This window comes from Lytechinus pictus, chromosome 15 (genome assembly GCF_037042905.1).
Source record: "Lytechinus pictus isolate F3 Inbred chromosome 15, Lp3.0, whole genome shotgun sequence".
Taxonomy (NCBI): Eukaryota; Metazoa; Echinodermata; class Echinoidea; order Temnopleuroida; family Toxopneustidae; genus Lytechinus; species Lytechinus pictus.
Genome location: NC_087259.1, coordinates 24,746,863 through 24,773,581, shown reverse-complemented (window position 1 = coordinate 24,773,581; position 26,719 = coordinate 24,746,863). Strand labels below are relative to the sequence as shown.

At 36.3% G+C, this 26,719-nt stretch overlaps 2 protein-coding genes across 3 annotated transcripts in view; one reads left to right on the top strand and one right to left on the bottom strand.

Moving 5' to 3' along the window:
* The window catches only part of LOC129277964 (EVI5-like protein), a 34,096-nt gene extending 18,409 nt beyond the window's left edge, over nucleotides 1-15,687 (bottom strand). Inside the window, exons 1-2 of the mRNA XM_054914156.2 lie at nucleotides 15,528-15,687; nucleotides 4,816-5,390 (exon numbers count right to left, since the gene is read on the bottom strand). Of these exons, the coding sequence (XP_054770131.2) occupies nucleotides 4,816-5,297 (482 nt within the window). The 5' untranslated portion in view covers nucleotides 5,298-5,390; nucleotides 15,528-15,687. The remainder of the gene's footprint in view (nucleotides 1-4,815; nucleotides 5,391-15,527) is intronic.
* Nucleotides 15,688-20,697: 5,010 nt separating this feature from the next.
* LOC129277963 (OCIA domain-containing protein 1-like) lies at nucleotides 20,698-26,244 on the top strand. Of its 2 annotated transcripts, XR_010295814.1 has the most exons (3): nucleotides 20,698-20,875; nucleotides 23,165-25,967; nucleotides 26,066-26,244. XR_010295814.1 is itself a non-coding variant. In XM_054914154.2 (2 exons), exon 2 carries the CDS (start codon nucleotides 23,173-23,175, stop codon nucleotides 24,001-24,003), a length of 831 nt encoding a protein of 276 aa, XP_054770129.1. In that variant the 5' UTR covers nucleotides 20,698-20,875; nucleotides 23,165-23,172; the 3' UTR covers nucleotides 24,004-26,244. The 2 variants fall into 2 exon arrangements, 1 of the variants encoding a protein (XP_054770129.1); XM_054914154.2 differs by having other exon boundaries at nucleotides 23,165-26,244.
* Nucleotides 26,245-26,719: the final 475 nt, after the last annotated feature.

Genomic DNA, 26,719 nt, shown 5'->3' with positions numbered 1-26,719 from the left:
AATCAATGTGTTATGCAATTCGGTGGCTGTATTTTTGTTTTCATGACATTCTTTCTTGCAATCAATGTGTTATGCAATTCGGTGGCTGTATATGAGAAAATTTCAAATACCGGTATAAATGAAGACAAATTTGTAGATTAAGAGAAAAAGTGTAATGAGTCTTTGCTATCTGATGTGAGAGGAAGGTACATAATACTTCATTTTGATTTTGAGACCTTCTAAGGGAAAAATTATTGAGCATTAGAAGAAAGAGGGAAAAGAAAAATTGATCTTTGTGAAAGTCGGTTCATTAGGAAATAAAATTCAAAGAAACCAAAGCTGGTGGACTTTAGACAGAGTACCGGTAGTGTTTATGGTTGCTGAAGCAGGTTTGACTGCTGCTGCTGCTGCTGCTGCTGCTGCTGCTGCTGCTGCTGCTACTACTACTTCTACTACTACTACTACTACTACTACTACTACTACTACTACTACTACTACTACGACTACTAAGACTACTACGACTACTACTACTACTACTACTACTACTAAGTCTACTACTACTACTACTACTACTACTACTACTACTACTACTACTACTACTACTACTTCTACTTCTACTACTACTACTACTACTACTACTACTACTACTACTAATACAATAATAATAATAATAATAATAATTTTATAAATAAAATAATAGTTACATATAGCGCTTATTACACTTTTTTTCTATGCACTTTACAATTTAAATACGTTGCAATTGTTATTACCCGGGTCATCGAATCCTGATAAGCCTGCACACAATGTATGTCCAATAATGCAATACAGGAATAGTCAACCATATCTGCAAGCAAATGACCTTCCTCAATAATGAACATTAAATACTCATTAAAATTCTTTAGCTCTTAGTCATAAAAGAATTTAAAAAGTAAATATTTACATGTACATGCACCTTTTACAGACTTCAACGATTATGCTATTTCATATACATGTAACCGACTTTCCTGAAATTCCGAACAAGCTTGTAAAGTACCCTTTAATTTATGTACATGTAGTTGTGACTTTGAAGAACTTCACTAGAAATTCCATGTTTGTGGTGAAAACTTGTGTGGAGTCTTAATTCTGGAATCATTTTAAACAAGGCTACAGAAGAGATGTATAGATTTACTTAAAAAAAAGGAATCTTTCAAATGTGCAACTTTTAATCAACAAATCGAGCGGACTTAACAAATGGCTTGTATTGAAGTGAAGCTGAGGTGCCTGTTGTATATTAAGGGTTGCATTTAAAAAAAAGATGCAACTACTATCAACTTTAAAAATATAACAAAATTTTCAAATTTCTTTAACTAAAACTATATAAGAATAACCCAAATGCACAATTTTAATTAATTTTTATAATCAAGTTGCACTTGACTATGATCAGAGTTGTGATTGATTGTATAACTGCATGTATCTGCTACATGTATGAAGGTTCCAATTCCTATACAAAAAAATGTCCAACTACATGTACCTCCAACAACAAAAATCTGACAACTTACCCAATACTAAACATAGCGGTAAGGCTTCGCAACATGGTCTCTCTGAATATATTTGAAAATTAGTATTATGCGATCTGTAGATTGACATCAATGTGCTAATGTGCACGCTTTCCTCCTACATCAACAGCTACACTGTATGACTCGAATTTGATGTATGCAGTGTCTTAATTTGTGAGGAAATGGATAATACTCGACTCTCCTTGGAAAGTTGGAAGTGATAAGAAGGATTTCTCTTGATTTGGGAATGTATATTATACCCATATGTTGTGTGATTAGAGTTACTCGATTTTCGATCGATCTAGGCTGCGTTCAACCAACAGAGTTTTAACCAACAAACACAGCTTTCAAAGACAAACACGGTCATACCTTATTCAATTAATTTGCTATTGTCGTATTAATAAATGTCTTTGAAAAAGCAGAAATGAATGCTGGAAAAGTTTATTCAAGCAAAGCCATCCATGCACCTACCTGGCCAGTCAAATATATTGCTGTACACACGCGTGACCAAAAAGACGCGTTTAAAGGGGTGTTTTTTCAGTTATGGACACGGTCTGCGCGTGGACTCTTTAAGGGTATCAAAAAACACAAATTTTCAAGAAAAAGGGTGGTTTTGAAAGACTGGTCAATGGTCAATCGCGGAGTCCAACATATTTAGGGTATGTTTTTTCCCCAAAGGCTTTTTTTTTAAGACTAGCCAAACGTGTTTAGGGTACTTTTTCCCCCAAGCTTTTTCCCCAAGGTCATATTTTGGCGACAACTTGTTTAGGGGTCAAAATGTGTAAATAAGGCCCTCGAAAAACTTGTTTAGGGGGTTATTTTGCACACATAGAAAAACTCGTTTAGGGGGTGTTTGGAAATTCCTTGGTCATGCGTGTGTACAGCAATATATTTGACTGGCTCCCCCGGGGCACCTACATGTACATGTAAAATGTAATATTTGATTTCAGTGCTAGAGAAAACATAAAGACAGTACTACATTTTGTACAGGCCTTCCTTGGGGTGGGCTTTAAAGAGAAGAATATACATGCAGCGAGAATGAATGTGGTCCGAATTAAACAGATTTTGTGTTTTCGTCAGCATTTGTGATTTTTTTTTGTGATTCTAGCCCAAAAAGCAGTTAGATTGAACGTGCCCCTAGTATCTATAGGGACCTTGGGCAATTATCTCTACAAGAACAACATCTGTTTACCCAGCCAGTGAATGAATCATCAGAGATATGGATTTTATCCTCACGATGATCAAATCTTCTCTGGCCGTGAAGACCTCAGGGCGAACCCGTGCGGCATTCCTGGACTGTGAATCGGGGCTGAATCAGCCACCTGTTTGCTCTCACAAGCATGGGCTTTAGGTTCGTTAGATTGTGTTGTATAGTGCACTGATCATTCAACACATATTCAACAATTTGGGATTGATGTGTGATTCAAGCACACAGAATTATTAAAATTAATTTTTTTTTAAATGGAGATTACTGTCTGATAGTTGAGATGTCAGTAATATCATGAACTTTTCTTGAATCAAGAATTGATTCTTGGATGAAATGGTAGATTAATCATTTAGCTTGCACTGCAGGGGAATTGCATTTGGTTACAAATAATAATAATAATAAATGAATAAATATCAACACATAAAATTACCACTCACTTATATAAATGACAATAATAATAATATAATAATAATAATGATTATTATTATAATAATAATACCAATAATAATAATAATAATAAAAGAATATAAAAGTAACAAAAAATAAATAAACATAAACAGAAAGAAATTAACAACTGCATAACATTACAAAACTACGATGAAAAAAAAAGACAAATCAAGAAAGAAAAACAAAGTAAAAAGTAAAGAAAAGAAATGATTGATTATAGTGCTCGATGTTAATAATAATAATAATAATAATAAATGAGATTTGTATAGTGCACTTTCCATCTTAATTAGATGCTCAAGGCGCTTCAGAGCAGAACAACAAAAACTATTCACATATAAAAATGATAAATTGAAAAATAATGGCTATGAAGGCCTCCAATGTACAGTTCACAATGATTCATGTACACATAGATGTAGATGTATGTATTTGTATGGCACACTCTATATCACTATCCATAATACATGTACTTATTTTTAGTTTGTGACAATGCCTTTAATTATCAGATACATGTTCAGTACAGTACATTGTAGATCAGACAGGGGGCCATACATGGGTACGTGGGGGGTACATGTCCATGTAGTACATGGACGTATTGGCCTACATGTACAGTACAATGTACATGTAGGTGCTATCATCCCACCAGAATGAACACTCATGTATTTACATGTAGAACGAGGTTTCCACTTCAACACAAAACAGTAGCAATAAAATGTAAACAAACAAGTAAACATCAAAAGCAAAGTATGGCTCTGTAGTCTGTATCACAAGACATGAAATTGAAAATTGAACAAATATTTGTACTTGTTACTTTATCAGCATACATTGAAAGTTTTGAAACCCTGAACTTTACAAGCTTTGAAAATGGGCTTCATCATCTCACCAGTCTGATTCTAATGTGAATAGACTTATGAAAACAAACTTTGTACTACAAGATTTCGTTAATTTTTTGCCTTGCACATTACGAATGTATTTTTTTAAAATTACTATGTAAAAGTAACTCTCTCTTTTATCCTTCCTCCGTCAAGGTCAGAGATCACTGCTGTCAGCTAAAGTAAATGAATACACATCCTATGGGTTTATTGAGCTAGAAATGTTGCTGTGAAGGTTTTGGTGGGCTGCGTAAAGATTGCGAATGAAAATAATAACATTGAAAGTATTTCCGGCTCAAATTTATGCATATACATTTTCAACAATTTTTGTGTCTTTTTGTCTGTGTCTTGTACGCACATTCTGATATCACGTCTTGCTTGACATACATGTATATCAGCCATTGCCAAATAACAAGTTAATAATAACATGGAAAATACACAAATGTTTAAGAGTGCTCTGTATATTCAATATTTTTGATAATTTCCTGTGCAAATTTTTTTTTCAAGAATTTAATTCATAATCAGCAAAACAAGAAAATAAATCAAAAACAATTCTAAATGCGAATGCAGAAGATGATACAGAATTCAAGCAGGTAAAATGTGTAATAAAGCCTATTTTTGAGGCTAGCGAAATTGGTTGTTTTCAAAGCCAAATATTCAGCTGGTAAATGGTATAGTATGAAATGTGACTATTTCAGCTTTCCATTGGTTTATAATTTGATAACTTGGTGTTCTCGTCCGATAAAGGTTTTCATTAAAAATGTAAAGTGTGGTATACCTGTTTTGTTCTTCCATCTTTGCCAACAGTTCTTCTTCGGTACTGCCTCTGATCACCTCGATCTTTCCCAGCTTTGAATCCACTCTCCCACTCCCACAGCTGGTTCCCCCTGGGCTACTAGCCCCACTGGTCAGGCTACTGGTGTCCCCATCTCCAATACTGCACTGGCTGGCCAGCGTCCCAAGGGAATCAACACTCTGACGACTCTTCAAAGTAGTGTCCAAGGAAAGTGGGGTACCAGGACTACCTGCATCGCCACCCCAGGGACTATCCCCACCCTGCTTCCTGGAGCTAGGAGAGCCGTAGAACCCAGAAGGTGATGTCCCGGACCCATCTCCGCTTCCCTCTCCTCCGTTCTTCACATTGTCTTTCGGAACCCTGGGTGACCCCTCTTTGGTTACAGGAGATGGCAGTTCCTCGGGGCTGCTAGGAACTGTCACAGAGATGTTGGGAGTGTTATCAGAGGACTCTGCAGTGGCCATTACCCAACCCTCTATCCGCTCCACCTGATTCCTTGTTACCTACCAAGATGCATTGGCTATTGTCAGATCTGGCAAGAAATTTGATGATTCTGTCTGGGGTAAACAAGAAACAGAAAAGGTTAAATAAAGAAATATATCAAGAGGGTATGTTTGGTGTTTTATCATACTGCACTAAAAATCCAATGAATTACCTGTTTGACATATTTTCCATTCAGTTTACACAAGTTTTCATTATACACATGAATCATGATATATGACTAGAGAAATTCCTCATGGTTCAAATACATGTAGGTAGAAGCAAAAATAAAAGAAAAGCATGATAACAGTGACAATAAGCAAATCCTTTTAAAAGGGGTAAATATGAAGGGCATTTTTTAAGATGAAATAAATGCAAATTGACATCTCTCTTACCTTCCACTACCATTTACATAAGAAATTTTAAGCAGATAGACAACTGATCTAATCCTATTGGAACGGATTCCCACTGAACCAAATACACAGTATGCCATTGAGATTTCAGCAGGCACTCTAGAAAATATCTGTTCATTGACCTACTGGTACAAGCATGTGTACATGTACATGTATACTGTATCCGAATTCATGATGACGAACAATATTGTTTACTGTCCCTTGGTGGAGTAGTGTTCACACTGCAGTTTTATTGCACTCCAAAGTTCATCATACATGTATGTCCCATAATGATCAGTTGTAAAACTTGTCACATCCACTTTTCTGGAGTGTGAATGCAACTGTATGTTCATTTACAGTATATGTACATGTCCCATAAAGTGTAATAATCTGATAACTGTAAAGAGGAATTCATACATGGAACAATTTTTTTTTCTTGAAGCAGGGTTTTACTTTGGGGTACAATGTATGTATGTTTTTAATGTACTACAATATGAATAGAAAAAAATAAACAGTTGTATACATGTACATACAGCTGTACATGTACCTGTATCTTTACTGAATTCCATAAATTTATTCTTTCCATTAATTTATTCTTTATTTCTTTCCATAAATTTATTCTTTCCATAAATTTTGTAAACATGTATGACTAGATCATTATATCTGATGATGATGTCAACATTGAACAGTGATGCTTAAAAAAGCTAACAATCTAAATACTGCATGTATGTCTATCTGCTTGCTCAGAAGCGGCAAGACAATGAAAAGGAAAGAGTTAAAGAGAGATAATATTATGCATAGAACCATTGCAGCATTTCTGAATGCTCTTTATTTAATCTCAATATTGGGTTAGTTATGAAAAGAAGGCTTTTCTCATTCGATAACTTCTGTACCGGCACTGCCCTTATCTCAAGAAGACTTTAGTGTAGGCATGCACAAGCACACATATCTACATGTATTGCAGTTAGAGCTTAGAGTCCTTTGGGCTCCAGATCCTGATTGGATTGAGCCATGATAAACAATAAATATGATGATGATATTTTTTCAACGAGAGTTTGATTTAATATTCAGCATCCTCATGTTTTCATCATCTTTTGTTTTGTTCTGTGTATATACATGTATGTGTGTAAACCAGTGAAAGACGAATTTCCTTTATGGACAATAAAGCTATTCAATTAAATTCAATCTTCAAACATCTGACCTTTAACATTAACAAGGCAATACACTGTACATGTATGTTGGGAGACTAAATTTTTGTCAAATGTTGTACCTCCCTTCCTGAAAGTATTCATTTAGTATTCTGTTTGTTGCAAATCTGACATTGTTTGAATTTTATACCTATATTTGGCTGTGTTTATCTGATTATTATTGAGTCACACTCTTTTTAAATGCCTAGTTGCGTGCAGTATAAAAGGCATGACCACCTTGGTCAGATCACGCCAAGAGGACGAGCACTACTGTGTATTGATCAATAAGATTGCGCGTTTCATATCGTGCACGCATCGGCATTTGCATGTACATGTAAGTGCGACTCTAAGTCATACACTCTTTGTAAACCATCTCCCAGGTTTGGATTATCTAGTTAAAATAACTGTGAATAAATGTTGAGGGATATTGTATAGGTACGTACATGTATGGGGGAGTGGAAAAACTTGAGAATGCGAAACGTGAATGTGAAACGTGACAAGAGTCTACTATAAGATGCCAAAATTAAAAATAACAGGAAAAGAAAGAGAACACCTGTACAGTTAAAACATGGAAAAAATGACAAAGCAAGAAAAAAAAAAGACTAAAGAATTTTGATCTAAACCTCGTCATTAAACAACATAGTATTGAAAGAGTGTCAAATTTTAAATATCTCGGAGTACATTTTGATGAACAACTCATGTGGCGAACTCATGTAAATGAAACCAGTAAAAGAGTTGCCTCTAGACTTGCACTTTTTGCTAGATTACGGAAGTACACGACAGTTTCAAGCGCTACATGTAAACTATTGGCAAATTCATTAGTTTTACATCTCGAATACTGTTGCAACGCCTGGACCAACTGTAACCAAAACTTAAAGGACACTTTGATAAAACAGCACAAATGAATGGCTCGACTGGTCTTGCAGGTACATTTTAATACACCTACTGCAGTAGTGTTTGCAAGATTAAATTGGGTACCACTTGAAGACAATGGCGATTTCAAATGTGGAAAACTATGTTCAATTCTATGCAAGGCGAAGCCCCAGGTTACCTCTCAGATTTGTTCCCGAGATTTAGTTCTGTCCATTCCCATAATACTAGAAATGCTTTGAACCGTGGAATCATGGTTCCACAGGTACGCACCAAAGAAAAAGAGCTTTCTCCCATCACGGTGCGTGCCTGTGGAATCAACTTCCTAATGAAGTTAAAAACTCCATGTCAATTTATCTTCTTTTACATTGTCATATTGGAGGCATAGATACACCCAGTTTAATATATAAGTAAGAATTGTATTTTGAAACTTTTGTACACAAAGATCTTTTCTCTCTTTTCTTTACCTTGTTTCACTACAAACTGCAATGGACCCAGGACAGCTCCCGGACGGCTGTAGTTAGGGACCTGCCGTGCTTGGGATTCATTAGGTTTTTTTTTCTTTTCAATCTGAATCCTTTTGGGTTTGATTTGAAAGTAGGCCCAGAGTTCGGTTGGTCCCTGACCACGGTCGATCTGGTATATGTATGTTAGTTAAACCTGGATCCATGCAGTCTGGAATAGATGGATATTGTTATATAATATTACATTATAGTGTAAAAGTATGGTGATGTGCCTTCTTCTTCCGCTCTAGCTCTCTATGTTCCTCTTTACCTCATCTCATCCTTACCTTCTATCTTTCTTTCCCCTATCGCTTACTACTTGTAGCTCTGGGTTAAATTATTGTTCTCAATTTCATACACAATTTTCTGTTATTAGATGTATACCTGAAATTTCCATCTGTTTATGTTTTGGATTTGTATTTTCCATTTGTACAATGTATTGTATATATGCTTGTATTTTGGCCCCCAAGTTCTACTGATGGGGTTTACCCTGTTTAAATAATACATTTTAAAAAAAAATATGAAAAAAAAGTAAAAGAGAGCAGACAAGGATAAAGGATGAGGTATTAATAATAAATGCTTTATGCAGAATAATGTGCTGAAGTTCCTTTTGGCACAATTTCTATTTACATAGGTTTCATTTATAGATTAAGTTTCATTTTCATGTATCTGCATGTAGGCTACATTGTTAAAATCTTTTCACGATATACATGTATTATGTACATGCCTGTAACACTGTCATTATGGTTTTGCCCCTCAATATATTTCTGAACTTGTTTCTCCATACACCCCCTCTAGGACACTTAGATCATCAACTCAACTACTCCTTCAAGTACCCAGACTAAGAACTAAGACGCATGGTGAAAGGTCCTTCTCCTACAGTGCCCCAACCCTTTGGAATTCCCTCCCCAGTACTCTCCGATCACCAAATAATACTGGACTTTTCAAATCACAACTTAAAACATTTCTTTTTAATGAAGCATTCAACTAGGCCTTTCCAAATACTTATGCCATACATGTATGTAACTGATTAATGTTGCTGTTGCCAATTGTTATTCTAAGTAATTCCTTATATTGTATTTTTATTTTTATTTTTGTAAAGTGCATTGAGAGTCCTTTCAGGTCTGAAATGCACTATATAAGAACCACATTATTATTAAAGAGGCTTTTATTTTGTATTTAAGGAATACTAAAAAATGTCAGCTGGACCGGCAACACCACTGCATCTTGTAAAAAGTATCAGGTATGTATGTCATACATGTATGTGATTATCACCATCATCATAATCATCATCATCATCATCATCATCATCGCCATCATAATCATCATTGCCACCATCATCATCATTGTCATCATCATCATCATCACCACTATCACCACCATCATCATTATCATCATCATTATCATCATCACCATCATCATCACCATCATCATCATCATCATCATCACCATCATCATCGCCATCATAATCATTATCATTATACTACCGGTAATAAATAATCACTTTCACTATCAATAGTATAATTCAATATTATTCATTATCATTATCATTATTCTAGTATCCTGTACCATTATCAGTATTATCAATCATTCATTATTATTATAATTATCAATATAATTCATTACCATTCATTATCATCAATTATCATTAGAAATATTTATATATCATTATCACTGATATCATCATTATCATTATTATTATTATGAAGAAAAAATGTGAGCAAGAGTGAGCAGGGTGTCATGGTAATGACTGATGAATTCTTGTGAATTCCCCCATGAATTTAATTGCCTTTTTCAAGATCTTACTTCATTCCCCAAAGATATTGTATTATACATTGTATCTTCCACACAGACTGCATCAATATCATCACCAAAGGCCAGTTTATTACGTCCATTGATATTGATAGTAACCTTCACACAGTGGTGATAGGGCAGACGGATTCTTGTTTCTTGTATGAGCAAAGAAAAACCCTACCTTTAGGCATAGGCCTAGGGTTGCCATGGTAACAAACACTATTGGTAACAATTTCCTGACAAGCGTTAATCACTGTGATTCAAAAAGTGTGTGAGGATTCCTCATACCCAATGGTAGGGATATAAAGGGAAATAACAAATTTGAAGGATCCATAACATGTGGTGTGTGCAATTTATATTGTATAGGCCTACATACTCTACGGTACAAGGAAGTTCTTATACATGTAAAGCTGCAAGATTGCACTATTAAAGCCTACTTCTTATTTTTCTGTTTTCACAATTCACATTCTAATCTGCCATTTTATGACTACCAAAAAAGAAGCTACACATGTGAGAGAAACTGACAAGGGGGGGGGGTAACATTTTGACTCAATGTTTATAAAAAGTGGTACAGATTGGTAACATCTGCATGTTGATCTACATGTAATTCAATTAAAAATCAAACAAGTTTTCAATTATATGATCAGATACCATACATGTATATGGTATAACCTTTTTTGGTGCTGTACAACACTATTTACAGTACAGTGTACAAACAGGATGAATTTCCACCTTTTATTTTTTATTAAAAAATAAAAGAAAAATGAAAAGTAATGAAACTGACATTGCCTGTTAAAACTTGAAGATAAATGCCAGATTTTCAAAATGAGTCCATTCAGAATCCAATGAAATGACTGCCAAAGTCAAGTGTCTGTATGACCAAATGAAAAATTATTTCCCAGAGGATTATAGAAGGAATTGTGTATTTACTGAGAAAAACAAATTTAAGATGCATCTCTTTTGGTTGAAGTTGAACAATATCTGCAGTCTTCTGGACCTGTACAAAAATTGTACTTGTCTCCATCCATATTTCTCTCCCCTCTCCTTTCGTCTTTCTCTTTCCCTCCCTCTTCTACTAACCATCTCTAAATCAATCAATCAATCAATCAATCCAGATATGTCAACATGTTTGAAGGAGAAAAAAAAGGAATTCCCAATCTGTTGGTGTGAACACACCCAAAGAGTTGATGCTAATGACTTAATTTTTCTACCTTCCTCCCAGGTTGCCCTGCAAATGAACTGACCCGAACTGATGAGTTGTTCCAAAGCACGCACAAAAACATGTCATCAAGACCTAACTTTCAAAGCCATTCCAAAAAGAGCTTCATATCTTGGTATCAAGGTATATCAGGATGTCTTTCATATACTGTAGTAAAATATGTTTAGTTCAATAAGCTAGAGTTGTACGATGCTAGGAGTTGCAGAGGTTTCATTTCCTCTGCATTTGTGGGTTCTGCCTACAGTATGGCACTTACATGTACATGTAGGAGACATTTGATTTCTTGCTGTCTTGCTTCAGTCCTTCCTTTATATGGCCATTCATGCAGAACTGGGCCCCAGAACTTCCAATTATCAAGACTAAGTTGGTCTAGTACTGTAGAATGATGAGTGAACATCTCGTTTTCGGATTCTATACATGTACTTCTACATGTATCATTTCAATTGAAATATTCTTGATTTAGGCCACGTCCCTGTTAGGCCGAATAGTCCAACACCTTGAAATACATGTGTGTCTCATTGATTCATACTTGGGGGAAAGGGTAAGTGTGAATGGAGGGTGTGTGTGATCGGTCGCTCCGCTCTCATGCTCAATCTTACAAGAATTTGGCAATGACGTTTCGCTTTATTGCAATGCTATATCAGTTGCATCACGACAAGTTTGGTAACAATGAGTCCATTTAAAATTGTTGGAGTCCAATGACTTTAAAATAATACCAAGACCCTGCCCGGCAAGCTGGAAGAACAGTTTTCAGAACAGAAGTGGTTACTCTGGGTAAATACTCTATCTCATTATTATTATCATTATCATCATCATCATTAAAATTTGGAAATAACTTTGATCATAAACCATAGAATGGTCCTCCACTAGCGTGATGGGGAGATCCTATCATGTCATCTTTGCAAGTGGGGGATGATTTGATATGATTTGATGATTTGATATACATGTAGGCATACCCCACTGAGGTAACCCATACTCAAGATAATGATAGGCATTTCACGTGATATCATTTCTTTAAGAGCCAGAGAGTTGATTTGTATTTCTCAAGGAAAAGATGAATATTTAGAAGCAATTTACGATATGAATTATAAAAATCGGACTAGCGGTTCTGCAATTACATATTTTTAAATACTAGTAGGCTTAATTAACTTTTGGCAAAATATCTTAACAAGGTCACACCCCCCCCCCCCCATAGAGACCATTTTTCCCCCTATCATCAAAGCTTATACTTAGGCCCTATTACATGTAGACTAGTCTTAAAGGGATGCTCCAGGCTGAAGATTATTATGCTTTCATAAATACATGTAGAGTAAAATTCACAGAGCAACATGCTAAAAATTTAATAACAAATAAGAAAGTTATTGAATTTTAAAGATTTGCATTATTCTGGTGAAACTATTTAACAAATAATACAATTTAAAACGGGATTATAAATAATTACTATTGTAATAATAATTATTTACAATATTTATAATCAAGTTTCAAATTTTATTATTTGTTGAATAATAATTTTTATCTATAAATTGTTCTTCAAAACGGCATTTTGTTACATCGTTTATCGAAGCTACGTCATAACAAAGCAGTTCAAGGGTCAAGCCTATTGTACATGTATGTGCGGTGTTTACGGGATGGATTGAGAGATCTACATGAGATCGGTCTGGTAAGAAACCTCTCATTTTTACAAACTGATTTTTTTGCACCTTCATACGCATTAGGCGTATGAAGGTGTATAGATACATAAAATCAAACAAATTTACATGATTTCTATCTTCTTGTTGACAAGTCTCGCTTATATGCCTATGGCAAGGGTTTCAAGGCTTCGTGTAGACCAAAAGCTTCAGTCTCTGTATTTTGGTTGCTCCGCTGAACTGCGTTGGCTCCACTCACCAATACATTACATGGACTGAAGAGTTGTTGGCCCGTACGTACAGACAACGTATTAGCAGTAAAGTTAGATCTAACATTCGGCGGAAACCAGATTTTCGGATTGTTTTTTTGTACAATGTCACATTATAAGAAAGAAATTACATCAAAATTTACGAAAAGATATATAAAATTCAGAAATATCATACCTGCTTAGAGTTTTTTAGACCGCAGTTACTGCTAATTCCTTTCAAATGATGATCAAAACATGGTCATATTCGATCCTTTCGTTGGTCAACATAAGTTGCCATCTTGGATGACGTCATCCTTACAGACGCATTTACCAGTCGCTATACAGTAATTCAGTATATCGCGATTTGTGCCGCTTTGCGCTTGTAGATGTGCGTACGTTCGGAACTTGTCGCTCGCATTGATTGGCCAGGATATTGAAAATTTAATTGGAAAGCCTTGATAAAAGCACAACTCGTTGAACGTAGAGGGCAGCAACATACGGCTGCCATTTTTTTCTCTCCGGCAGAAAAATTCAAAAAATAAGGAATAAATCATCGGTAAAATATATTTTCAATAATTTCTTACAAAATCTTAGAACATGTACCGGTATAGTATCAAAAGAAAGATTAGAGTCTAACGAAAATAGTGGGTCTTCGTTCAAGATAATACAATGTCATTTAGAATTTAAAAAAAATAAAAATCTAGACAAAACCTGGTCGCCCGAATTGGTGGACCTGATTACACATGAAGGCTCGCACTAACACACTACCGTCTGTGAATGGGGATGATAGTAAAATGTCAGAAATTGTTAAATAAATCCCCAGAAACGACGGATATTCCTGTCTAGGCTTCGTGATGAATAAGTATATATGTCAAAAAGACAAAATATTAAAAAATATTCTTACAAAGTCCTCAAGGCTACTTTTACTTAAAGTTTCAGATAATTATCAACTTGTCTGCCAGAAAATGTGAAGATGTCGCATGTCGCTAACTAAGTTTAACTAAGCCAAGGTCTAACTAAGACTAAGTAGTACATTCATCATGACATTTCAACATTGTTCACTCAAACTTGTCAAAGTAAAATAGAGAAAGAAAATTTGAGGCCAACTCTCTGTAAAAGACTGTAGATCAGTAGAGGCGCACGGCCAATATGGGAGACTCTCTCCAATAGGGGAGACAATCTCCCACATCGGAGACTTGCTTTGCAAAAGGACAAAAGAAACAACACCAACAAAAGCATGATTTTTTCCACCCAAAATTTTGTCTCACTGAGGTCAGAAGCCCATTTGTTTTGTGTGTGATTGACAACAAAAATCCTTATCAAAACAAAAGTAGACGGTGAATTTTTTAAGTAGATGGTGAAAAGGGGTAATTTTTCATGAGGAATCTGCTTATCACATTTTTATTTGCCGCCAAGGTAATCCTTTTGCAGCAAATGTAAACAAAGGAAATTGGTCTCCAAAACTGGAGACTGTCTCTGAAATTGGATACCCAAATTCTTTACAAAAGTCTCTGATATTGGAGATAATCTCCCACATTGGAGACAGTCTCCAATGTTGGCCGTGCGCCTCTACTGTAGATAGGATCAAATTTGAGAGCTGTGCCTGGTCTGTACTCTGAGAACTGAAGTGCCATGGCTGGCACGGCATTGCCCTTTTTTTTGGAAGGCCGAAGCGAGGCGAAGAAGGCGATGGTCCACACCAGGCCAAGCCAGGCAAGGCTAGACCAAAAGCTTCGGTCTCTGTTATGTTGGTTGTTCAGCTGAACTCCGTTGGCTTCACTCACCAAATACAGAGACCGAAGTTCTAGCGCGATCTGTACAGGGGACTCAATGGCCATATGTTTATGTACTTAAGATCGGATAAAACGGGGAAGTGAATTTGCGCGACAGCCGAGGTAAGTCACTGTTTTTGTTCCTTTTAACTCGATTTTTCTCCGTTTCTTGGCAATTAATGCCAAGAGGGAATATCAATTTGCATTTTGGTCGCATTAATTTTCAAAATTTTTATTGATTAAAGACAAAAATTGAAGAGCCCCGACGGGGGGATTTTGCATTGCAAGTCCCCTAATGGTGGCTGCACGCTAGCGAGCCGTCTGTGTATGAGGAGAACTTAAAAAAAAAAATGTTAAAAAACTCCTCAAAACAGACGGCTGCCAGCTGTCTAGGCAAGGCAAGCTCGCGATGCTGGAGGTGATGACTGCGCCTGGCCTGGTGGGTTGGGTGCCCCGACTGTCTGGCTGCAGTTGTCCTGAAAGTACCGGTACACACACAGACACAGGAAATGAATGATACGATGCCGATAGGAAGACGAAAACAAGAAATCACAATCACAATAATTCGACTTAACAAAGATGATACAAATAATGAGCTTACTATTTTTGTAGAAAATATACTGAAGATCTCTAACATCAAGACAATATCAAATGTTTATTCAAGTTATCTCTTAAAAATGAACCATTCCTCTGTAAATTAAAGTGTTCCGTCGGAGAAAATGGTATGGATGGTGGACGTATTGCATTTGATAGTCTCAAAACTAAACTGACCTTGAAATTACATTGAGAAAACTTCTTAAGATTATCGAGGTATTGACAGTCAGATAATCGTAGCATCAATTTTCATACCTCAAATAATAATATATGTCAAAAATATATTTTCCGTAAAATATTAAGAATAATAATTCAAAATATGAAAATTGTGATCGTGTCAAAGACTGCTTTCTAGACTACTTTACCATACGTATGATGACGTTTTATCGTACCGTTTTTATGCGGTCCCCCAGACGGAGGCGGGCGCGGCCGGAGCGAACCCCCTCCCCAAAGCCCCTCCCCTTAATTGGCGGTGCAAAAAGGGGGTAGGGCCTATAATTATAGGCCCTGTCATAGAGAAAAAATGTATTTTTCATCTTTGTGGGGATGGGGGTACAATCACCTTTGCAGGTACTTTCATAATATTGCTACCCCCTTCTCTAGTTATGTTTTTAATGCTGTTTAGTGACCGTTACATTACAACTAAGCATTACAACGTAATGAGTCCCCTAAATTATTGGGGAGGGGGCAATGTGATGTATGCAAAATTTCAAAACTAGTCTCGAGAAAGCAAAGCGAGTGAGAAAAAATATGCCCCTATAGGCCTACCTATTTTCAATTCGAAAAGCTAATTTTGTGATAAATTTTTACAATATATTATTTTTATAGAGTATAATTTTCTTTCTCTTCTATCTTGGTTGTGGAACTTTTTTCTGAGAAGGCATGGCCCCAAGTCCCCATGCATCTATACGCCAGTGATCAATACTTTTGATCACGTCTAAGAACAGAACTTGCTACGATTTCAATTCTTTTCTTTTCATGTACCTGTTTCATAATCAAGAATGCGCGTTTGAAAGTTTCTTTCTTCACCCTATAAAATTCCCAAGCGAGCGAGAGAAAAAAATCACCTTTTCATTAGAACCTTACTTTTCCTTTCATATTCTTTTTCTCCTTTCTTTTTTTTGGGTTCTTATTGGACCGTAGAACTTACACCAGTGCTATGTGGATGGGGTTTGAGGCCGGGGGGGGGGGGGATACCACTGAACTGGAAATATTTCGTATTTCCAGTTCAGTGGGTGGTACTTGGATTATGATTGGACGGGAGTGTGAGGCTCGGGGCTTGAAACCCCTACCCGTAAGGGTCATTTGACCGTAAACAGGTTGCATGTCTAAGGACTTTTTCTCAGAATACAGACCCATGCCTAAGCATTTTTTTTTAATATAGACAAAATTTCCAAATTAATTCTGCCTTTTTTTAACCGTGAGACCATCGCATTAAAAATAAAAACACATTATGAAGTCTGATGTGACGTATTTCCGGGGACTTTTCCCGGGGATTCTCATAAATATTTTTTATCAGAAAAGAATTATTCAGTTGAAAAATAGAACCCATGGCTAAGGAGTTCCTGCAATAGCAAGACCCATGTCTAAGATTATTTTTTTTGCATAAAACGACCCACTGGAGCGGCACATCTCCGTATGCGATATACACGCAAGTACCCCCCCCCTCCCCCGGGGTTTATTATTAACAAGGGTTTGAGGGGCGGAGCCCCCGTCACCTTTCGACGTTCAGCCATTTTAAACCTTAAAGATGGTCGCTATTTTTGATAAAATCGCTTGCATATGTTTTATCCAACACTACACGCAGTAAACATTTTGAGGGGCACCACATGACAAATGTTGGAAATTTCAAAAACGTCGCGAACGAGAAAATTTTTGGCCTTTGAAATTCTTATTATGTTACTTAAAGGAGCATATCTAGCCATTGGCTAAGGGTATATGAAAAATGAATACATATGCATATTATGCATACATATACAGTGCGTCCCAAAAAAAACTATACACTTTTGAAATGGCTGCCAAATTAAAAAAAAAAATATCACTTTGGGGGGAAAGACTTATATAATTATATAGAAAGGCAATAAAGTAAACTTTCAAATGACACCAAAAAGTAGGAAAACTATTCATACTTGAGCGAGCGCTGCCCATTGAAACAAAGAGTATGAAAATTAAGCTGGGTCGGAATTAGCCTTCCAATTTCTTTCAGGTTTTTTTTTTGGAACTTGCAAAGTTGAGGGTTTTGTGATGAATTAATGATCAATTGTGATCAGTTTGTTGTTTGAGAGAATTTCATGATTTATTAAATTGAAATTTAATGCATGAGTGATCATGAATTGCAATTTTTAGTGCAGCATTTTTATTTATCATGTGCATGGATCGCAGCAATGTGTTCATGAGAGTCGGGAGAATAGGGGATAAGATAGGACTTAAGTAGGTAAAGTACGTTGATGGGATAAAGGTCAACAGAACATTTAGCAACCCCTCCCTCCATCTCTACCCCCTCCCCCGCTTCTCCCCCCCCCCCCCCCCTGAGAGACTATATAAGCTTAGCTGGGCAGGAATTAGCCTTACAGTTTTTTGAGAGGTTAGTTCTTTGGAACAAAGCTAAGGGCGTTATGCTAAATTAATGAGTGAGATAAGTTATGGTTTCTTAGGAAAATTTCACGAGTGACTAAATTGAAATTTAGTGCATGAGTGAACAGGAATTGTATTTTAGTGTAGCATATTCATCTTGTTGACCTCACCAGTGTGTTCGTGAGAGTCAGGGTAATGTGATGGTATACCCGTTATACAAGCAAGAGGTATGGTAGACTTCGTTAAATGGTAATTTCTCTTCTTTGTGTCCTTTTACAAATTAAAAGTCATAATTATGTATCCCCCTCCGCCTCCATTTTCCTGGCTCCTTCTCTCTCTCTCTCTCTCTCTCTCTCTCTCTCTCACTTCCTGGATTGTAGCCTATTAAAAAAAAATGAATGTTTGATTGATCACACTGCACATTGAATGAGTTTATTTATTGATAAATTGTTGATTAAATGATTGATAGGAATAAGTTGATGCCCCAATTCAGAATCTGGACTTCACGTGTACATGACAATAGCAATCAGTCTCTCAACAGGAGGGGAGGGCGGGAGAGAGGGGGAGGGGGCTACATGTTCTGTTGACCCTTATTCCGTCAACCTACTTCTCCCACTTAACTCCTATCTCACCCCCTATTCTCCCGACTACATTGCTGAGATCCACATGATAAAGTTGAAATGCTGCCCCAAAAAGTGTAATTGTGTTCACTCATGCATTAAAATTAAATTTGATAATTTATGAAATTTGCTTAAACAACCAAAACTGGTCACGGTTGGTCATTAATTTATCACAACACCCTTAAACTTTACAAGTTCCAAGGGATTTGCCTCTCAAAAACTGACAGAAATTGGAAGGCTAATTCCAGCCCAGCCTACTAATTTTCATACCCTTTGTTTCAGTTGGCAGTGCTCGCTCAAGCATGAATAGTTTTTCCAATTTTTGGGTGTCATTTGAAAGTTGACTTTATTTGCTTCCATAATGTGTAAGTGCTTTTCCCAAAAGTGATATATTTTTTTTATCAAAGCTGGAGGCCCGGGTTCGATTCCCGGCAGAGACATTTTTCGGCATCACCAATTTTTCCAAAGGGCAGCTCTGGGGAACCTTGATATGAAGCTACGCCTACCATTGTTCTCTTCATTCATTTCTTTCACAACATATTTGAATACAAATAGTTGCCAAAGCAGTTGTACATGTATAATGTCTCACATTTATATATATATATATAGGAAATGAAACCCAAGATAGCTTGTGCAAACTTTTTACAGAAAAATCAAACTCAGATAAACAAAAGTTTGAGAAAATTGAATGAAAAATAAGAAAGTTATGAGCATTTGAAAATAAGATCATTATTGTAATGTATAGATCCTCCCATTGGTAATGCGACAAAGATGTGTGATGCAATGTGAACAACTTTCCCATTACTATTAGTTTATATACCTCTATGATTTCACTTTAACTCTTTTATCACATCTATCAGTAGATCACACATTTTTCTAGAGGGAGGCATGTGTAGATTCTCAAATAATAGATTATGGATAAAAAGTTTGAATCACCCTAAGAAAAAGCAAAAATAGAGTTTCTGGGTATTTTATAGTCCATCAAAGGGAAAGTTGTTCACATGTGACGTCACAAATATTTGTCGTTTTGCCAATTGGAGGATCTCAATAGCATTAGTGATTACAATATTTAAATGCTCATAACTTTCTCAATATTTGTCCGATTTTTCTCAAACTTGCTTTCTTTGATTTTTTGTTTTCACAGAAGCCAACCTGTATCAAAGGTAATAGCAACACTATAACAGAAACTATCTATACCGAAATACGTTATTCCATTCTTTATTGCCGCTAATCCTCGGCAGCTCGTATGTTAGTCTTATATTCTTCTCTAATGTTTCTTTTTTTTTCTAATTCAGGTTTTCCCTCTATTAGTTCATTACATTCTACCTTCATTTCCGTTTTCCTCGTTAATTTCCCTTTCCCGTCATGAATTTCCGTTTCATTTTGTTATCTTTAGCTATTTATTTCCCTTTTCTCATTCATTTATTAGTATTTTGGGATGATTTTTTTCTTTCTCTGTATTCTTCTTTCATTCCGTTGAAACTTTCTTCCCTCTTTTTCTTCCTTTTTCCCATTATTTTTTCTTTCTTTCTTTATTTTGTTCTCCCTTTTCGGTTTTCCCGGTGATCCGCGGGTGGGGGGGGGGGGGGGGGGAGCCTGCCCCCTGCCCTCCCCCGCCTGTTACTCCATATTGTATCTATTTTCACGAACAGAAAAGAGATTTTAAAAACATGTGAATGTTTGCCATCAGTCGACTTATGAGGTGAAAAAAATAAGTGGCCAAAGAAAACATTGCATACGGGGAAATTTACGAAAAGTCGCCATATATGGTGCGAACCGGTGCGAAGCAATAAGCAAGCAAAAATTTTTGACCCCGCATTAGTTAGTCTGACATTATATTCAGAATATATTATGGTACAATATAATACTTCACACATTTGTTTTCCTTTTCTGCTCCTTCTCCCTTTTATTCTCAGTGGTGGAACTTTTGGAGGACCAGGGGCCTATAGGGTACAGTGCCCTAATAGTCCCGCTAATAGTACAGGCCTAACGTGTATTTATCGCCAGTGATCTAGATCTAGAATAATTTCTAGAAAAATTATACAACATACCGTACTTTGGATTTCACAGATACCGTATCGAAACTCGACTGTGTCTTGAAAAGTCGATTTCGATATGGATTAGTTAGGTGTTTTTCAGATGATCTAAGGACGATAAATAGGTAATTATCCAATGGGCAGAGAAAGAAATATCTTGGCATTAGAATGGGGAAAAACTATCGTAAATTCAAGAATGTGAGGGATGATCCCGGCGCGAGTTACCGTAGCGTAGGCGGTGCGGTACCATACCGGATCCATGGACCATTGCATTACCAGCGCGCGCGAGACTGAAGCTCTAAAGCTAAAGGGGATTTATCACGTTTCCGTGACTTTCCGTGACCTACTTTAAAGTTTGATTTGAACTTCAAAGAAAGTCTTTTTTAGTTTGATGACAGGACTAAAAATATTGTTCAAACAGAGCTGGAATTTGTGCAGTACCCTTGTATGTAAGGTTTGATCAGTTAGATTTTGGAAGTGGAACCCAGGGGCCCGTTTCTCAACACATGGACAAGTTAGTCATATCTTTATCCACCAACCACGGAGTTAGTTCCAATCTTACTAAACCTGTTTCTCGAAAGGTTTCCTAATTAGAATACCTTGATATCGATACTATCGGTAGAAAGTGCAGACGAGACGTAGCCTTAGTCACAAAATAGCATAATAGTCAAAAAGAAAAATTATGACAAAATTGCAAATGTTGTGATAAATTGGGAAATAAATCTTTTCAAAATAATAGCACAGGTGAATTATGCATCATACATACTTAGACCATGAAGACTTGAGCATTCAATTGCAGAGAAAATTAAATTATGAATAATTCATTTCATGACTAAAAAATCACTGGTGGACGTTGAGATTGGGTACCCCCGGGATATCCAATTTTAATAGTTTACGAAAGTAAACCATAACGGTTTTCTTTGTAAAATGATGATAATTATGCGGTCTTTTACGATTCCGAACGTCATCAAAATATAGTTCAACGAAACATTTTTAACCATTGATACCGAAACATACGATATTTGACAAATTATATGCATAAATTAGAGATATAATTTATCCAACTGTTAATAGGGGTCTGAAAACAACAAATACGAGTTCAGTTATGGATGGCCTGACGTGGTAGAATATTTATCGATTAAATCATTTTACTATTTCAAAATGAATGGTTTTGTGGCGTTTTACCAATAGTTTTTATAGTTTCTTTGTATTACAATTATCATTGAATGCATTAACCCACTTGTTTTATGATGTAATTTCAACCTCTATGATTTATTACGTAAGATTATAATTTTAAAATTTCTATGCGCTTTTGCATGTCATAGTCTACCCACGTGATGCCACTACGTCATTAAGAAAGAAGTTATGACAGGTTCGGAGCTGTCATAAATATTTAGTGAGGTTGTTGTACCCGATCTTGGTAAAGAGGGCTTCGTGAAACGGTTAGCGGACAAGTAGCTCACTATCTCCGATTTAGTCAAGAAGTTAGACTTATGACGGTGTTGAGAAACGGGCCCCAGTTTATCATTTTTTTAAAAGAAAGTTCAGAACAAAAAAATATTGCAGAAAATCTTGGCAATGTCAACTCTTTGCTTAAAGGAGAATGAAACTCTTGGAGCAAGTTAGCTTTTGTGAAAGCAGAAAAATCAAAGAATAAGATCAACAAAATTTTGAGTAAAATAGGACTAGCAATAGAAGACTGAGAGTTATGAGCATTTGAATGTCGAGATCACTAATGCTATGGACTAAATGGAGATCCTCCTATTGGCAATGCGACCAAGATCTATGATGTCACAGATGAACAACTCTCCCCTTTTGGACACTGAAAATATACCCCAAAACATCTCTTTTTGTTCATTCTAATCATATGACAAACGATTCATCAATGATATAATGTTGTGAAACCTCTGTACTTGTCCTCTCATAAAGAGAACATCTCACCTTGTGATAGACTCTATAAAAGTGAAAATATAAGTGAAATAAGTACTAAAGTAATGAGGGAGTTGTATGTGTGTGACATCACAGATCTCGGTCGCATTGCCAATGGGAGGATCTACATGGCATTAGTGATCTCAATATTCAAATGCTCGTAACTTTCTTATTATTCATTCAATCTTCCTCCAACTTTCAACAATATGTTTCTTTGATTTTTCTCTTTGATATGGATTCAGCTGGTTTCAAGTGTTTCATTCTCCTTTAACCTCTTCCTGTCCTACAAAATATCTTTTGAATTTCACACTTTTTAATTTTCATTGAAAGAAAATTATCATTACTTAAGGGGTACGATCTATGATGCAACCTCACACCGTAGACTTAGTGTGACGTGAGTCTGACTGAGTGTGTACATGTAGATCTCAACTTCAGAGTTATTATCTTAATAATTGGTGAAAGTTTCTTTTTATTCTGCCTTTCAGATTAAACCATGGCAAAATATTCAGACAACACACCTGAGAATCCATCTCCTGTCGATGCAACCATTCAACAACAGATGAAGGAAGGTCGCTACCAGTTCACAGACGAGGAAAAGCGGGCTTTGCGAGAATGTCGATTTGAGAGTTTTTGGTACAGTTCCTTTCCTATTGCTGCTGTGTCTGGACTGTCAACACACATGCTTGTGCAGAGAGGAGTCCTGAACCCTAGCAAACGCTTTGGTTCCATCCCAAAGGCGGTGTTTGCCACTATGTGTGGCTACATCTTTGGCAAGATGCTCTATGTTCAGAAGTGCCGTGAGAAGTTCCTGAAGCTTGAAAACTCCCCCTTTGCAGAGATGATGAGGAGGGGTAGAGGGGGCATGCCACCTGCTGAGTTTGGCGGGATGAGTATACCTGGGTATGGAACTGGAAGCAACCCACCTGTAGAGGAAGAACTTTCTGTCGATGATAACTTCCGACCAGACACACCTTGGAGTGGAGGACACGACCAGAGATTGAACATGGATATAGATACCAGTCAAGTCAAGGGAATAAACAGCTTCGATTCTGACCTCGCTAAGCATCACGAGGATGAGAGGGCAGCTTCAAAGCGGGAATTCACAGGAACCTACGACGAGCTCCGGAAGCACCACCGAGCGAAGAATGCACAGCAGTACACCCAAGTTCTTCCAGGTCATTACCAGCCTAGGTCCCCACCTGATGTTACTCCCCATCAAGATCAACCAAGGCCAAAGTTGCCTGCACAGGATGAATTCAGTCTTGGTGCTCGAAACAGGAATAAAATGCTAAATAAATATGGAGATTCATGGGAGAAAGAATGAAAATTTATCCCTGCTGGTGGAGTAGAAGCTTAGATATATCTAAAGAAAAAATCATATAGAAATGAGAATGAAAACAAACTAGCATTCAGTTTGATTGTCTTTCCTTTGCCTTGCCATAATGATTAATTTGGGGGGGGGGGTGGTTTGGAAAGGATATCATTTAAAAAAATTATCTTGTGATTAAAATATGAGGTCTTGTCTCTCTTGTGACCATGTGATATATAACTTCTTTGATCCAGTTAAAATCTCTTCAACAAATATGACATAAATTTTCAAATTTGTATGTTTTATTAAACTAGTAACGGTAAACTCCTTCCATTTTATCTATTAGTGTATCATTATCTTGGATGTATTGCTGTTGATTTATGAAAATTGCAACCACTGGTTTCGTATGCAATTGTTAGCAAAATCACTTTGTTTCCCGGTTTTTAACTCCTTTTGCATACATATCAAGAGCTTAGATAATATTTTGTTTTTTCAATGAAATATTGCATTTGTTTCCCATATGAGAGCCATATTGGCCTTTTCGCCTATTTGTATTCATTACTTGGGCTTCATTTTGTATGATTTATAAAATAAATATGTGATGCATAATAGTACTTTGAAGTGACAAAACTGAGTTCAGATTTTATGATTAATTGAATAAGAATCACATTGAAAAAAAGGAAAGTTAAAGTAAGTGAGTAAAAAAAAATTTGATCATGACTTCATTGACTTGTGACTGCAGTGTGTATTTGAAAGGAGTAAATGATGGTTTGTGGCTAATCAGGTACCATACACAAGTGTAGTATGCAGTAGAGAGGGGCCACATCCTCCCCTCCCCCTTCCTTAAAAACTAGTTAATGTACATGTATATATAAAAAGGGCGCTTTCATTGGGTCCCTACGTCTTACCCTATCTCGCCTGCTTGCATGCAACAGATACCATCACATCCTGACTTCCATGAACACACTGCTGAGATCCACAAGATACAGTTCAAGTGTTACACAGAAAGTTGCAAGTCATGTTCCCGGATGCATTAAATTTGATTTGATAATTCAGGAAATTCGCTCCAACAACAAACTGATCAGAATTGATCATTAATTCATCACAAGACCCTCAACTTTTGCAGGTTCCAAAGGTCTCGCCACTCAGAAACTAGAAAGTCCAGAAGGCTAATTCCTACCAAATTTAATTTTTATTCCCTTTAGTTGGCAGTGCTCACTCAAGCATGAATAGTTTTCCAACTGTTTGGTGTCATTTGAAAATTGAGTGTATTGGCTTTCCAATGTAAGCCTTTCTCCATAGTGATATATTTTATTTGGCAGACATTTCAAAAGTGTATAGTATTTTGAGATACCGTAGTTCGATTTCTTGACAACGATGAGGATGATATTTGTTTCACATTACAATATTACGTCACTCTATAGTGCCTAGAAAATTATAACAGACCACCCAATTTGTCCTTGTGAACAATTAAATCTAGTTTATTTGTATTTTATCAAATGAAATAATTTTCATTCAAATTTTGTCCTCCAAAGATGAAAAAGATAATAAATTGACTACTGGTTTATAATGTGTAAGATAATCATTGCTCGAACTCATTTTGATACAAGGGAGACATATACACACATGTATGAAAATATGAAATATGATTTCATGTAGTAACATAAGAAAATTGATAGTCAGGACATGGCATCCAACCTATTGCATATTCATGAGGGTGTTCTTATAACTTTTTTTCACACAATATTGCTAAAATGTAATATTCAATAACTTCAGTTCTTCAGTATAAATCAGATTTTGAATTTTTAGCATTTAGATCTGTGAATTTTACTCTATTAAGATATAAATTTCCAACCCGGATGGTGTGCCCCTTTAATCCTGTTTGTTAGAGTTCATGAACAAAATACCCCATAACTGGCCACCATGTTAGCCTAGGTGTAGCTTGCTTAGCAGTCGGGCTTGTACTTTCATTATCATAAGTGAGAGCAATGATATTTCCAATTGTGATTGCAAATAAGTCAGATTTTGATGAGTTTTCAGTGTTTTGCTCTGTGAATTTTACTCTATTTAGATTTAGAAAATTCAACCCGGATGGTAAGCCCCTTTAATCCTTTTTTTCATAGAGTTCATGAGCAAAAGACCACATAACTGGCTGCCTTGTTAGCCTAGGTGTAGCTTGCTTAGCAGTCTGGCTTGTAGATTGCATTATCATAAATGAGAGCAATGATATTTCCAATTGTGATTGCAAAAAAGTCAGATTTTGATGAGTTTTCATTGTTTTGCTCTGTGAATTTTACTCTATTTAGATATAAACTTTCAACCCAGATGGTCCTTTTTGTTAGAGTTCATGAGCAAAAGACCCCATAACTGGCCACCATGTTGGCCTAGGTGTAGCTTGCTTAGCATTTGGGCTTGTAGTTTGCATTATCATAAATGAGAGCAATGATATTTGCAATTGTGATTGATGTGGGTCTTAGGAGTGCAAGAGAAGGTTTGATGGGAGAAATATTGTATGCTGATGACTTTGGTTTTGATGAGTGAGACATTGGATGGACTATGGGGGAATAAGTTTTAGAAATGGTAGAGGTTTTGAGAGTAAGGGTCCAAAGGTAAATCTAGGAAAGACAAAAGTAATTCATGATTGGGATGGAGGGGGTATGTAGTAAGACCCAGGTGGCATTTGTGGAAAGAGGGTGAAAGCAAATTCAGTGTGGCGTGTAAAATGGACCCA

Bases quoted from the DNA above. Each gene is read 5' to 3' on its own strand.
- LOC129277963 (XM_054914154.2), top strand. From the start codon at position 23,173: ATGGCAAAATATTCAGACAACACACCTGAGAATCCATCTCCTGTCGAT.